The sequence below is a fragment of the Vicia villosa genome, linkage group LG6 (genome assembly GCF_029867415.1).
Source record: "Vicia villosa cultivar HV-30 ecotype Madison, WI linkage group LG6, Vvil1.0, whole genome shotgun sequence".
NCBI classification, from domain to species: domain Eukaryota; kingdom Viridiplantae; phylum Streptophyta; class Magnoliopsida; order Fabales; family Fabaceae; genus Vicia; species Vicia villosa.
The window spans coordinates 108195448-108209981 of NC_081185.1; the positions used below are offsets into that span (position 1 = coordinate 108195448).

General features: G+C 34.7%; 1 protein-coding gene across 3 annotated transcripts; it reads right to left on the minus strand.

The window, feature by feature from the left end:
- Positions 1 to 245: 245 nt before the first annotated feature.
- On the minus strand, positions 246 to 13798 carry LOC131609525 (kinesin-like protein KIN-UB). Of its 3 annotated transcripts, none has more exons than XM_058881237.1 (19): positions 13487 to 13798; positions 11741 to 11841; positions 11484 to 11606; positions 11117 to 11302; positions 10720 to 10941; positions 10430 to 10583; positions 8644 to 8793; positions 8270 to 8358; positions 7635 to 7838; positions 6560 to 6667; positions 5271 to 5405; positions 5049 to 5180; positions 4376 to 4514; positions 3257 to 3349; positions 2510 to 2635; positions 2232 to 2357; positions 1981 to 2124; positions 875 to 1003; positions 246 to 793 (listed from the first exon to the last, which is right to left on the minus strand). In XM_058881237.1, exons 1-19 carry the CDS (start codon positions 13626 to 13628, stop codon positions 633 to 635), a joined length of 2664 nt encoding a protein of 887 aa, XP_058737220.1. In that variant the 5' UTR covers positions 13629 to 13798; the 3' UTR covers positions 246 to 632. The 3 variants fall into 3 exon arrangements, with proteins under 3 accessions (XP_058737220.1, XP_058737222.1, XP_058737221.1); XM_058881239.1 differs by lacking the exon at positions 13487 to 13798 and adding an exon at positions 13020 to 13427; XM_058881238.1 differs by lacking the exon at positions 13487 to 13798 and adding an exon at positions 12989 to 13427.
- Positions 13799 to 14534: the final 736 nt, after the last annotated feature.

Below are 14534 nucleotides of genomic sequence, written 5' to 3' on the forward strand. Positions count from 1 at the left end.
TAATTAAGATTCAGCCATACAGCTCACGTGCTTTGCCAAGTGAAATAGTATAAGTGATAATAGATACTATTAGTAAGATCCCTTCAACATGTGGATTGGAATTTAATCTCTGATCAGGGGTAAATTCTTTAAACGGGTCAAAGTTATCTTGGGAGATTAGTCTCCTGGGGATAACTTGGTCTACCAAATTAAAACTCCAGTGCTTAGAAAAATCAGAACTATTACTTTCTTACATCATCAGACGCTAAAAAAATTTGATAATTTTCATTACTTACACAAATCAATAACAAAATACAACAATAGGCAGTTCCACATAATTTGAGTTACTCAAAATTTGACTAACCCACTTTTACCTTGACATATATATTCTCACCTTCACTCCCCCATCCAAAACACCACATTTCTCTTTATCTACTTCCCCCTCTCTAACATACATACTTACATTCTAGGTCAGTAATGGCTAGATATCACAAAAGTACCTGCTAAATCCCTGCTTCTCTTGATTGAAAAAGAAATAGCAAGGTTTGCAACAACTGCCCCCAAATGTCACTTAAAAGAATCTGAAGTACCAGTAGATCGGTTTCACAAGCTGTAGAACAAGAACTAATATGTAGTACCGGGTAGAGTGGCAATCAATAATCTACACGCAATCGTCGCAATTCAGATTTGAATGTTGTAATAGAACTGAGAGTCCTATGAGCAAGACTCCGTATATCCTCTCGTGAACAATCCCTTGAAATCCTGACAAGTTCCCAAAGAGCACCACCACTAATCATGTCCTTTGCATTTGCCTCTGCAATATTTATAATCCCAGTTGTTTAAAGCTTTATAGTGATGAGAGAAAAACTGAAAAAAGTGATAAGTCATATATTACCATGCTGTGCCAAGTGGCAAAGTGCAAGCTCAATGTGACGCCTAATTGGTGCTGCTTCATTATTAGCATTTTGTACTATCCACGGAAGAGCACCATCTTCTATCAATATAGATCGGCCAGTTTTTATCCCTGAGAGTGCAAAATATAATAGTAAGAGAAACCATTGTTTTGTCCTTAAATACAAAAAACACATGGCTGTTTTAGGTTTTCTACTGCATAGGAGTAGAGTAATGAGAATGACATTGTAGGGAATTGTTTGGGAATAAGAACATGTTCATGGTTGTCAAGATCTCGATTTAGATCTTAAAATCTTAAGATTTTACGATCTCACTCAACCCTAACGATCCCGATCTTAAGTAGAATCGCGTGTTGTAGTTAAATTGTAAAAAGATGTCCCTAATGTCTAGTAATTGGCCAAATATGTCCCTAAAGTCTAACAAATTGTCCATGTGATAGTAATAACGTATAAAAACCCAGTCATACATGTCTAGAGAATATGAAAAACAGTCATTTTTTCACTAATACACTTGTCTACTATAATATATCATGTAAAAATACTTCAAATATAGTAGGAACTTACGATTTCGGCTGCGATCTTATATTTTATGATCTTGTTACCTGCTCTCGACCTTACAAAAATAATTGGGTAGGATCTTCCGATCTTAGCTACGATTTTATATTTTACGATCTTGTTATTCTCTCCCGATCTTATGTAAGATCTCGATCTTGACAACCTTAAAAAAAAAGTGGGGAAAAATCTGAAAAGTTTATTAAATTTTATAGGCTCTTATTTGAATTTTATATAAGAACCAAAAATCAGTTCTATAGTTGGAGATGGTCTAAACCCCAAACTAAACCTCTATATTTCTCTCTTTCTCTTTAGTGCTAGAAATATTTTCAAATTCTTCTTAGGAAGTGCATGTAGAGTGGGCAAAAACGACGCCAATGGCTTGCCTAGAAACATGAATTTTACCATAGTCATTGGATTACTGATATTTTGGTGACAGTTTTTTGGTAACAACTTTATTCATTTTATATCCAATTTGACATTTACACTGAACATTTTCACTTTTAAGAATCAAATACTAACGATGAAGAAAGTAGACCTTGATTAGAAGCTCGAGACTCGCATTTCGCAAAATTGGCGATTCCTCGTGCAACTTGGGAAAGAACATCTGGATGTCCACATCTTACGATTCCCAGTAAGGCCTTGATACCGCCCTGAGATCTCAGTGTCATCAATATTTTATCTGGATGAAGAACACGAAACAACATTATTTTAGCAACAGGAATGACAAGGAAGTAAGGAAATATAGCATTTCCAAAACATGAATGAATAGAAAAAAAGGAAATATACCATTTCCACATAGGTTAGCAATTGCCCCGGCAATCATTCGAAGAGTTTGGGGATCTTCAGCATCGGATGCAGCCATTGATAACAGAGTGATTCCTCCTTCAGCCATTATAAGTTCTTGATTCGCTTCTGAATTGCCACAAAAGAAAGCAAGACAATATCAATACTAAAATTAGCTATAAATGCACAACCACAAATAAACTATACTGATAACAAAGTCTAATGCAAGATCTTGTTATCTAAAACATTACAAAATTGAAGAATACTGCAATCAACATCACCATTCATAGCAAGATTGGCAATTGCCCCAGCAGCTACTCTGCGAACAGTTTCATCCTCATATCTTCGAAGAAGCATCAGCAAGGAAGTAAGACCACCAGCTTCAACAATTCTTTTTTGATTAGCTTCTGCATATAAGATTGAGACAAATTACTAAACATACCGTACAAGTAACAAAAGGCACAAGAACATATACAACAAAGTATTAAAATATAAATATTTTAAAGACTTCAGTATAAATGCAATGAAAATGTGGAAAGAAAAGAGGAAATAGTCAGGGGGTGGGACCAAAATGAAAACAAAGAGGTGACTGCAAGTCGCTTTCAACAACATTTACTCACAAGAGACAAGAAGCTTTATGGAAAAATAACATGCAAAAGGAATTTCACACCAGATATAGAATTTTCCTGATGAACATCACGAAATATAGCAAGCATTGAAGGGACAAAGCTTGGTATATTTGTAGGTCTATGATTGAAAGAAAAAAAGACAATACAACAAGATTTATTGGCCAAAACAAAGCATCATAAATGAAAATAGGTATGTAAAGCATGAGCAAAACATAAGCGAAATATCCAAAAGCTCTGATTTCTGAACAAAAATTCACAAAAGGATGACAACTTTTATTTCACCCATCCAGAATTCTTATAGCTTGGAGAAAAGACAGAAAAGAAAAAAAAAGAAAATAGAACATCTGGTAATAGTAGAGGATCAAATTACAAAAGTCTTCAGAAGAAATTAGCTTCTACCTTCGGCTGCTAGGTTGGCCACCACTTTCACAGCATGAATTCGTACATTGGCATCATCTGACTCCAGCAATGACAATATCTTTTGCAATCCAACTGTTAAAATAATGTGAGACATATAGACATGGATGATTTGATGTTGATTCTAGTGTTGTAAACAGTGCAGTATATCAGTGTAGAGGATCGGCCTTTGGCCGATATAGGACACGCAGTAGAAAAGCAGTTCACTGTGGCGGCCTATGAAGCACGGACTCCGATATGGATACCGGGACATGACATGGACACTCTGACACCAATAATGTTGAAATCATAGGACACCGACACCGCTATATGTATATGATAGTATTTGATCTTTATTTATCCGTCTATTATTTAAAAAATTAAAATTATGATAATCAAATTTAATATCTTTAATCCTTCATTGATAACATTGCTTCAATACATGTTTAATCCTTTTAGATGAGTGAGATTTGTCAAAAAAAAATGTATAAGGTTTGTTGAAGCAAAGAAAAACATCTTTAAAAAACACTTGTCTAAACTGTCTGCCACGTGTTTATAATGTCATATGGGTGTCAAACATTGATTCAAAAAGTGTCGAAGCAAAAAAAAAATCATTTTTTTCGGACACTTGTTTGACTTTTCCAACACCTGTCGGACTTTTCTGACATGTGTCGTATGACTGAATTACAAGTGTCGGACACTGCAATGCGCCTATTTTTAAAAGTGTCCATCAATGCAAAGTGGCCGATGATGCAGTCACTATAGCGCCGCAAATCAGAGTGAGTTCAAAATTTTCAAATAGGCCCTTACAATTTATAGATTCTGGCTTTTTATGCTCTAGGAAATTTAGGAATTTTGCAATTTAAAGACACCTGAGCAGTGTTTGGGCTCCTCCCTCACTATGTATCACTCCTGCTGTCATCTTTCACCCTCTCACTGGTCAGTTGTAGCTAGTTGTCATGTTTTTATATCTATAGTATAAATTATAGATAACTGTATAAAATAAATTCAAAATAATAATTTTTGCACTATCTGCTAGCTCACTATAGCGCTTTTGGGGTTGGCTGCGATCCGGGATTGATAACACTAGTGTAATCAATGCATAACTTAGACAACTTGTACCTTGCTCAAAGAGTGTAGCAACAGATGACTTCTGACCATTCGCAGCATCTTTGAATTGGGAATGCCTAACTTGAGCCGTGGAGGAATCTGTGGTAGAAAATGCACTCCCAGAGCCTCCACCTTCCAAACACCTTCTCATCTATGATCATAACATTAAACAAATGATATTGTGTTCAAGTTATGCTAAAAAAAACATAACCTGTAGCTAGAAGTTATGCAATCAAAAGAACTTCACCTCATAACGACTACCAATTTCAATGTCCTAGCCAAGTTTTCCATATTGATGGAATTTTTTAAAGTACTTTAAAATGTAAATATGTGGGAAACTAGCTTCTGGTTTTCCTACATTTGAATTTAAGTACTTTCAAAACCCTCATACACCATAGACTATCATACAACTCATTGTTGTATTTGTTTCGGAGGAGAAACTCATAAGTTAATGATTGTTGTCCTCGCATTTGTTTGGAGTAGGATTATGTTTATGACCTCTATTTGGTGATCTGCTACATTTCTGCTGGTGAGTTTCTATAACTAGTCTAGTACACAATGATAATGTAGAGCGTTGTTTATTTTTAAACACTTTTCAATTACCCTGCAAAGCTAATGCATAAAATCCAAGATAGAACTTATTACTGAAGCATATGCTGCCTCTTCAGTCAAAATAAACAAATACCTGCTCAGTTTCAAAGTTTGCTTGCAATAATTGACTTCTTAATATTATTATCTCTTCTTCAAGTTTCTTTTTCTGATGAGCTTCCTCCTCCAGGATGTTGTGAAGCTTTGCAATCTCCAAACCCCCTCCGGCCTAGTATACAATATAAATTTCTAGTAATACTAGATATGCGTGATTGGAAAAAACTGAAGCCAGAGAAATTTTCCACTTGAAGAAACTCACCTCCGGTTGTGTATAATTCCCCAGCTTCCGTTTTAGATGTGTTATCTCTTCTTCAGCTGCTTTTCTTCTATTGCTTTCAGTTTCGAGCAGCATTTTGATCTCAGCAACTTCATCTGCAGAAGATTGTGCAGGACCCTGTGCCAAAAAGACATAAATAGCTAAACAAATAAGCAAAGAGAAAAATACCTGAAAGTAGGGAAATGATGTAACAAGAACCTCTCAAGGAAGACCAATTCACAAAACAGCATAAATTCGTCCCAAAATATATATCATTTAGGTAGCACACAAGTTAAGAAATGTAGTTAACTTTGTATGGAAATGAGAGATTATGAATTACTTTACAAATTACCCTTTACTAATGGTACAAGAGAAAAAATAAAAGAGTTGGAAAGAAAGTAACAAATAGTAAAGAATATAATAGGGTTCACTGATATTATAAAACGACGTATAAATGAGACATTCTGTTTCTAGAATGACATATTGTGGGACAGGGGTAGTAACATAGGAACCAGTGAAGATTGAAGTGTTAATCATATAACTGATTGAATTAAGTACAAGCCATAATAGCTTAGTCAAAAACAAGAAAAGGCTACTAAGAAAATCCATATGTAAATCTCATTATCAGCTCTCAACAAAATTCTTAAATTTCAAAAGTGGAACTCAGAATTTTGTTTCGACCCAACATAACTAGTTTGTAAAATGAGGGCTGTTCAAGCCTAACAAGCACTACTTATATCCTCCCTCTCAACTAGGGCCGGAAATGAACCGAGATGAGTTGAACTTGGTTCAGCACGACTCGACTCAATAAGAAATGAATCAGCTTGAAACTTGGTTCGAGTTCTTCAGGAATTTTGTTTCTAATTCAAATTCGGCTCGATTAAAGTTCACAAACAACTCGGTTCGGCTCATTAGCTCGAACTCGGTCCGATTCAATAGCTCGAATCAAATGGATATTAGAGTATCTCTTAGTATCAGATCTGATATTAGTTATTATTATCATGATTTAATACTTTTCTCTCATCTTTTATTGATAATCACAAATTTAACCAAAAAAACACAAAATTATGTTCCAACGAAATATCCAAGAGAATGGCAAGATTGCAAATTGTGACAAAACTTGGTTCTTCTTTACTTGAGTTTGACATAAAGTATCTAAGCAAATAATCGAGAATTAGTCTGGGAACCTAGAACACACCCAGCATACACACACCACAATGATAAATCAGGCTACATTAACATATGCCAATGAATCCAAGTATTATGGAGTACCATAGTTTCAAAATGAATACCTCTCCGTTATCAGCATTGCAATCATGTCTGTCTTGATTCAACACCAACTTCTGTTCCAGCTCCTTTACAATTCCCATATACTCCATTTGGCATTTCAGTTTCTCTTTCTACAGGGTACAATCATACAACTCCGTGTAAGACATGGACCAGAGATTAAAGATGTTTTTCAAAATAAAAATGTTAAAAGTTAGCATCTTCGGATATTTAGACTTTCAAAAGAATATGACATGAGGGTACGGTGCCGCCTTATCTCTGCTTCAGAAGACAGTTTACGGAACTACATATAGCCTTAAAAAACAAGTGATAGCAAACTATGAAAAATAATTAACATAATGCATATTAGCCCTTTGACATATCAGTTGGAAGGGCGGGGTCCCTATAATATACCTCCTATCAAATGTTCAAAAATAAGGACAGATCGAGTGCGCCATGTTATATCCTAAAATACTCGGTCAAGAAAGTAAGTATATAGATATGATATACAGATGCCGAAAACTTAATTAAAGTATTCCAGACATACCAAAACCCTTTTACTTTAGATATATCACCTCTTATACTCAAAATAAACAAGCTGGAATTTTTCTTTAGAAAACAATATCGCTCATCAGAGTCTATCCTTGGTTAACAAGACATGGATTCCGCTTATACCTAAGTTATATCCTAAAAGTTGTATCTATATAAGTGATACAGATACCTAAAACTTAATAAAAGTATTCCAGCTAAACAAAAAACCATTTTATTTTAGATACATCACTTATTATTTAGCTCATATGTTTCTTTCGAAAATAACATCCAGCAGAGTCTCTCCTTAGTTAACAAGATATGGATTATATTTAGCTAAGTCATACCCCATAATTACTGTAATCTGTAGATTCTGTTCACAGCACCTGAAATGCTGGAATCGCACATGAACTTATCGAATAAAATCCTCCTATTTGCAAGCATTATGCATAACATCTGTAAAATGCTTCAAAACTAAAAGACTCCTATTTCAAAAAAACAAAAAAATAAAAAATAAAACATGCAGTCAACATTGTGCTACACTGCTAGTTCCATATAGATAATGCGACAAACCTCTAACGCATTAGCAAAGCTTCTCTCAACCTCAACAATTCGACACTGCGCTTCCAAATTTATTTTTTCAATGTCATCCTCGAAAGATTTATGCTGCCTCTCATTCTCTGCAATGAGCTTATCTAACTGTATTTCAAGCTTTCGTGACAGGCTTTTATAATCAAACTCCTCCTTTATTTTCAGCATATTCTCAACTTTCATAGCCTGAAAGATAAAATACACATGGCTTACTAATTAAATAGAAGAACAAACATAAAAGAGAAAATGTCGGTAACAACTCAGTCAAAATCAACAAGTTTAAGCAAAATAAGATGCAAGGTCTGGTTAGGAAAATTTTATCTAGGAGGAATATGAGCATTGATCTAATTAAGAAACCAGCAAGAGTATTTTAATGCATGGCACAGGGAGACAGGTGTAGAATCTAGGTCCGCAAATTACAGTATTTAATAACTTCTGACACAAGAGATTCCTATGAATGGCTTTTCAAATTCAAAATACTTTCCTACACTGACACCAAAATAATTCTAAATAAAAGGAAAACACAAAATGAAACAGGTATTAAGAGTTAAATTGATATTTTAGTATGAATTAGAAGTTGTATAATACAGTACAGATACTCAAATAGGAAACCTGACCCTTTGGCCAAACAATATGGTACTGGAAGTCTCTCCTCGATGGCGTGGAGATGGACCAATAGTCACTATCAAGGAAGTCCTAGCTGTGCCTGCAAATTATTGGAAAACATTAAACAGGGAATATAGAATAGAACAAAATAATCCCAAAGATACAAAATATAGGAATAGTGTCGGAGTAATAAACTAATAATGACAAGCAATGCAGAGAATAAGAGTGAGACTATATAAATATGTCAATCAAGGAATTGAGAAACCAGGTCCTCGGATCATGAATGACATTATAACACTGAACTATTTGAATTTTGACCGCATCATGTAAAGAACCCGTGGCTAAGAATAAGATATGTCTAAGAAAATAGATTAAGGCAACTTACCACCAAAAGAATCTCGGAGCATCCTGGTGAGCTTTGAATCACGAAATGGAACATGAGTATTATTCTCTGCTAGGGCATTAATACATTTTCCTAGTGAACTAAGTGAAAGATTAATGGATTTAGCTTCCTCTAGCATGATCCCTTCACTTCCTGGTGAAAAAGAAAATAACAAATATTCATAAATTACCAACTACCCTGTTTGAATAACCGGCTTAATTAAGTGCTTATAGCATAATCGCTAGTCATACAAGTGTTTATGTATAAAGTATAAGTTATTTCTATAACAAAAGAAACAATAAGTCAAATTATTTTCATACAAGTTATAAAATGTTTTTATAAACTATCATGGAGAGCTTACAGAAATAAGTTGACACGAGCTTATGAACATGTCAAAATTGTTTCCACAAGCTATTTCATAGTCTCACAAGTGCTCATGCAGGTAGATAAGCTCAAACAAGTGAAACCAAACGGACCCTTACAACAGAAGCTACTAAGCCATTGAAGTTAAGACAAATATCAGCACCGACCAAATGTATGCATATTAAAATCCACAAGAAACAAGGAATATTATATGGTAATTGATTTGAATTACTACCGACCAAAAGTATGCATTTTATAGGGCAATTGATTCGAATTTCCTATTTTCATGATTTTATGAAGAAGCTGGTAAAAATAATCCTTCACAAAACCCAAAAGAATAAATAAATAAATAAAAAGATTGTTTTCATAATTTCCTTCTTAAAATATTGGAAATTAAAGAAGGAAAATACGGTGTCAATTTCGAAACTAATTATTAGCAAAAATCACCTAAAACAAAAAACAAAAACAGAAAACAAATCAAACATCCCCTTGGCAGTTTCCAGTTAGAACTTAGAACTTAGCAGTGCATATATCCATAAAATTTAAATTTAAATTAAAAGACATACAGGTAACACTTCTAGATTTTTATCACCCAATGTCAGAAAACATTAATATAACAGATAGTATTGGCAGAACTGCAAGTAATAAATTCAGGATCGTCAAAAAATGGTGATAAATGTAACCAGTTACCAGGTGACTTAACTTTATTAATTCTTCTAAAAAACGTTTGAAATGTAAAAGAATAAAAATATCTATCTAGCACAGACACCTTTGGGAGTAGGTGTGTCGCGGTGTCAGACACTTGTAAGATAGTTGTACTACACGTGTTGAAAAAGTCAAACAAGTGTCTCTAAAAAAATTATTGTTTTCTTTGCGTCGACACTCTTTGAATTGGTGTCTGACACCCATATGACACTCATATGACATGAATTAGACAAGTCAGACAAGTGTTTTAAACAAACTTTGTTTTTTTCTTTGCTTCAACACACCTTTATACATTATACATTTTTTGGAGAAATCTCACATATGTCTAAAATGGTTAAACATGTATTAAAGCAATGATAACAATAAATAATTAAAAGAGATTAATTTTGATTAGAATATTTTTAACTATTTTAAAAGATAGATAAATGAAACTCAAATACTATATCATACATGTAGTGGTGTCAGTGTGCTAGGTTTTTGACATTATTAGTGCCGGAGTGTGTCTCAGAGTGTCTGTGTCGTGTCCCCGTGTCCGTGTCGAGATTCGTGCTTCATAGAAAAATATGAAGTGGCAAGCAGAGTTTTACTTCTAGATATATCCATATTTTCCTGCAACAATGTCATTGCCGGCATAATGCAAGCATTCGTCCATCAAAAAATGGTGATTCATAATATGCATGTGCCATGATAATTAAACGCACATTATAAGTTCAGTGCACACCTGATTTGTGAACACGCTCTGAACCTGCTAAGTCTACCACTACCAACTTGCTCTTCCGAACAAGTGGTTTTGAGGGTTTAATCAAGTGAGAGGCATCACCATTTTGACTAGATACAATATCTTCGCTTTCTGCGACAGACCTCTTAATATGTACCTGTATAATATGAGAAAATAAAACTTCATCAAGATTGGCTATTATTTTTAAGGAATTGCAAAAAGAAGTTAATTGCATTTCTTTGTTTGCAATATATACAAAAATAAAAGGAAAGCAACTAGTTTTATTATTTCACCGTCAGCATAGCGTGACTACGAGAAGATTCTGTGTTCATTTTGGTATTAGCAGCAGTCCGATTTGCTTCCCCGATTCTTAACAACTCCAAAAAGCTCTGCTGATCCCTGATTTCTACAATAGTTGCCCCAAGCAGAGATACATCGCCAGTTCTTGGATCTTCCACTATCGGAATGTTGTCATTTGCTGGATTAAGCAAGTCCTGAAGAGTCTCCATGTAAAGCTACACATTTATAGTGTACAAAATATGAGATAAAGTTTCCAGAATTTAAAATACCTTATAAATGTTAAGTAAACAAGGAATTATTTCATGATTAAACAAAATAAGGCAAAAATACTAGAAGATAAAAGTTGATAGATAGATTCAAAAAGTAATAATGCAAATAACAATATACAACCTGCAGATAGGAGACTGTAACAGCATCAGTATCTAGAGATAAATCAGCAAGAATATCCTCCATGGAACGCACCATGATTCCACGACTAGATGTGTCTCCTTCCCCTAATTGTCCAAGAGTAAAAGTTTTCCCCGTTCCAGTTTGACCATAAGCCATCACGGTCCCATTATAACCATCAAGAACACTCTACCAACCACATATCAGTCACATGTTAAACTACATAACATTAAAAACAGACTCTACAGAGTATTAAAATCAGAAAAGATGTTTATTATATCATAAATAACCAATGTGAAGAAGAAATAGATACGCTAGCTGCGCAAAGGGTGTTAATTAAACTTTTAGGATGTGCATCATTGTAGCATACCTCCACGACTGGCTTAGCCACAACCTCATAGACACGCTTCTGGGATGCGGATTGAGTAAGCACCTCATCAAACTCATAAGTGTCTGAATCCCAATTGTTTCTGCGAAGTTTCAGTCTTTTAAGCTGAAGGAGAGTAAAAATACAAAAGGCCAAACATCAAACAAGGCTTGTGCATAAAACAATCCAATAGTGTATCTATAAATCAAAGCAATATGCAAATTCTAAAGACAGTTATTAATCAAATAAAATGAGTGCACCTCTGGCTGTAATTCGACACAGTCACCAAAATCAGCATCTGCCATTTCTTCTTCAGCATTTCGAGGCCTCAATCTTACAGCCACCCGAACTCTTCCAGGCACTGTATACAATAATAGGATTATTGAGACTTTCAGCAAAGATAATTATAGAATGCTAATGCTTAAGTGACCAGCACTTCGCAGACTTCACATTAATATTTATATTTATATACACTTGCAATTAATTACATTAATGTTTACGAGAAAATCAATATAGGTGCAACTGCAACTTCCTAAGAGCACAAATGATTCAAATCAGAGTAGTTGAAATCACAAATACATGGATCTAAGATTCTCAACGATGCCATTTCCGTTCGTCATCTTTGCTGTTTCCAACACCACAATACCAGAAAGCACAATAGAAAAAAGAAAGATTTTACTTTCACTTTGTTTTCAAGCATTGGCTTTAATTCAAAATAAACACGACAAAAGCATAACAAGTAACAACATCTCATCGAAATCAGACTTTGAACCCTAATAAGCCCCCAATCTCTAGACATATTGACTAGTCACCATTAAGGACCTTTAAACCTTATACCATCCTCATGTAATGAAGCATTGAGTAGCCTTTTTACCATCAAAAAATACAAAGTATTCTCTAAGTCCAACCCAACATTCACCTATGTTGGTCTACTTTCTTCCCAACACGGAAGCTTTAGTTCCATATCAGATGTATGACCTAAATATATTACTGGGACAGGGATTTAATGAATTCCAGTGTCATTAGCATTTTAATAACTAAACTTATGTTACCATGCGTCTAATATTATTCGCAGGTTACAGCTAACTTCACAGACCACTCCTGATAACAATAATTGAAAAATAAAATGCAGCTCAAATTCAAAATGTGAATCGCTTGAGATATTTGCCTAGTAGAGTGAACATTTTTCAAAAAAAACTTTTACAAAATAAGGCAACACATTAGAATGATATAAGGAATAGGAGATTATACATTTTCTGTTGAAGACTTGAAGTAACAAAAATAAACAAGGCACACGATACATTATACAGCACGTATAAACGATGAAAGTAAATATCAAGCAAACCGCGGAACAAGCTTACAAGCAGGAACTAATCACGTCAAAAGACAAAGGGACCACCCAGACCAAACCAACAAACAGCAGAGAATAGAATGAAAAACTAAGAAAACAAACACTCTAACTGTTTTCCACATAACCTCTAACTGTTGTACTTAATAAACTTACTAACCAAAACACCGTCTAAAGCTTATAGACATTACTTTTCTTTTCTGTGAGAAAATTCTGCAATCACAGTCACATCTTCGCCCCCAAGCTCAAACACAGCATATCAATAATTCCAGATCTAAACTACAACTACGTGAATTTAAATAAACAATGTTCAGCATGCATCTAATTTATTATTCAACAAACGGTTGGTCCTATATCACATGATAACTTTCTAATTCACCATTATAACAGTTAAAAACTTAAAATCCTAAATTCCAAAATTAAACACGATGTAAACCATAACATAAATGCGCAAGCAACAACAAATCAGTGCAATAAACCAGTCCAATTCATGAACAACCGCTACAATAATTAGGTCAAGCAAACAGTCATAATCAACACTGAGAGCTTCATTATCGCGTCCTAATCGTAGTTAATAGCTGCATTTCCATTATCACATATGCACTATTTAATCTCATTGTTTAGGTTTTGGTGAAATTGAAAAGCTGGAGAAACTAACCGGCATCGTTTCGTGCGGCGGCACTAGGGCGGCGAATTCCGGATCCCGGCGAGGGAGAGGAAGCACGGGGACGAGGCTTGAGTGGACGATCGAATTTGGCGCTACCTCTTTGAGCGCCATTTCGGTGAAAGTTTGAAGCCATCAAGAGAGAGAAAATGGAAATGGTGTTAGCGGTTTTTGGAAACTCAAATCGGTGCGAAGTAATGCATAGAAGAAGAAAATGGGAGAGGTGGTGTGGGGTCCAGTAGTTAGAGTGTGGGGTCCATGATTGGTGGTGGGATCGATTTTAGTTTGTAGTACTGTAGTAGTAGTTTGAAAGTGAGAAAGAGAACCGTGACCGTGGACTGGAGGTGAAATTTAAAAAAGGAACTGTTTTTCTAATTAACCATTTTATCGGGCACAATCAAATTAACCATTTATCAAAAGGTATTTTTTGAATTTGAATTTTATCATATTGATTTATTATTTAAATTTTTTTTTTTTTTTTTACAAGAAAAGACTATATCATTTCATTAATAATAATATTCTGAATACATGTTGAAATATCAGTAAAATTGTGAAAACTAGCTAGGGATGGAGCCACCCGTGCAAGAGCATGAGCAACCTCATTGGTTTGTCTTCTAACGAACTTAACATGAGAGTTCCTAAAAAAGAGAGTAATCAACCTTTTAAAATCGTCGATAATAGCTCCGAAATTCGAGTCGTTTGGTTTCACATAATTCACATTATCTACAACTTGCTTTGCATCTGATTCAAAATCCATATTATCAAAGCCCAGATTAATTACCCACTTTATAGCTGTCAAAAGGCCTATAGCTTCTCCTATAGCCACATCAGTACATGGTGAAAACCATTCTGTTCGGGCTGCAATAAATTGGCCAGCATCATTTCTAATACAGACACCGATGCCTACCTTATTCTGGGAGAAGAATGCATCAATATTACACTTGAGACAATCAGTCAATGGTTTGCACCACCTAGTAACAATTGTCGGAGGAGTGTTAATCTCACTGTTTAGGCGATATTGTTGAGCATCTTTCCATCCAGC

Bases quoted from the DNA above. Each gene is read 5' to 3' on its own strand.
- LOC131609525 (XM_058881237.1), bottom strand. From the start codon at position 13,628: ATGGCTTCAAACTTTCACCGAAATGGCGCTCAAAGAGGTAGCGCCAAA. The intron at 10,942-11,116 runs GTTGTATATTGT...ATAAATGTGTAG, and splicing joins TTACAGTCTCCTATCTGCAG to CTTTACATGGAGACTCTTCA. The intron at 8,359-8,643 runs GTAAGTTGCCTT...AATAATTTGCAG, and splicing joins GCTCCGAGATTCTTTTGGTG to GCACAGCTAGGACTTCCTTG.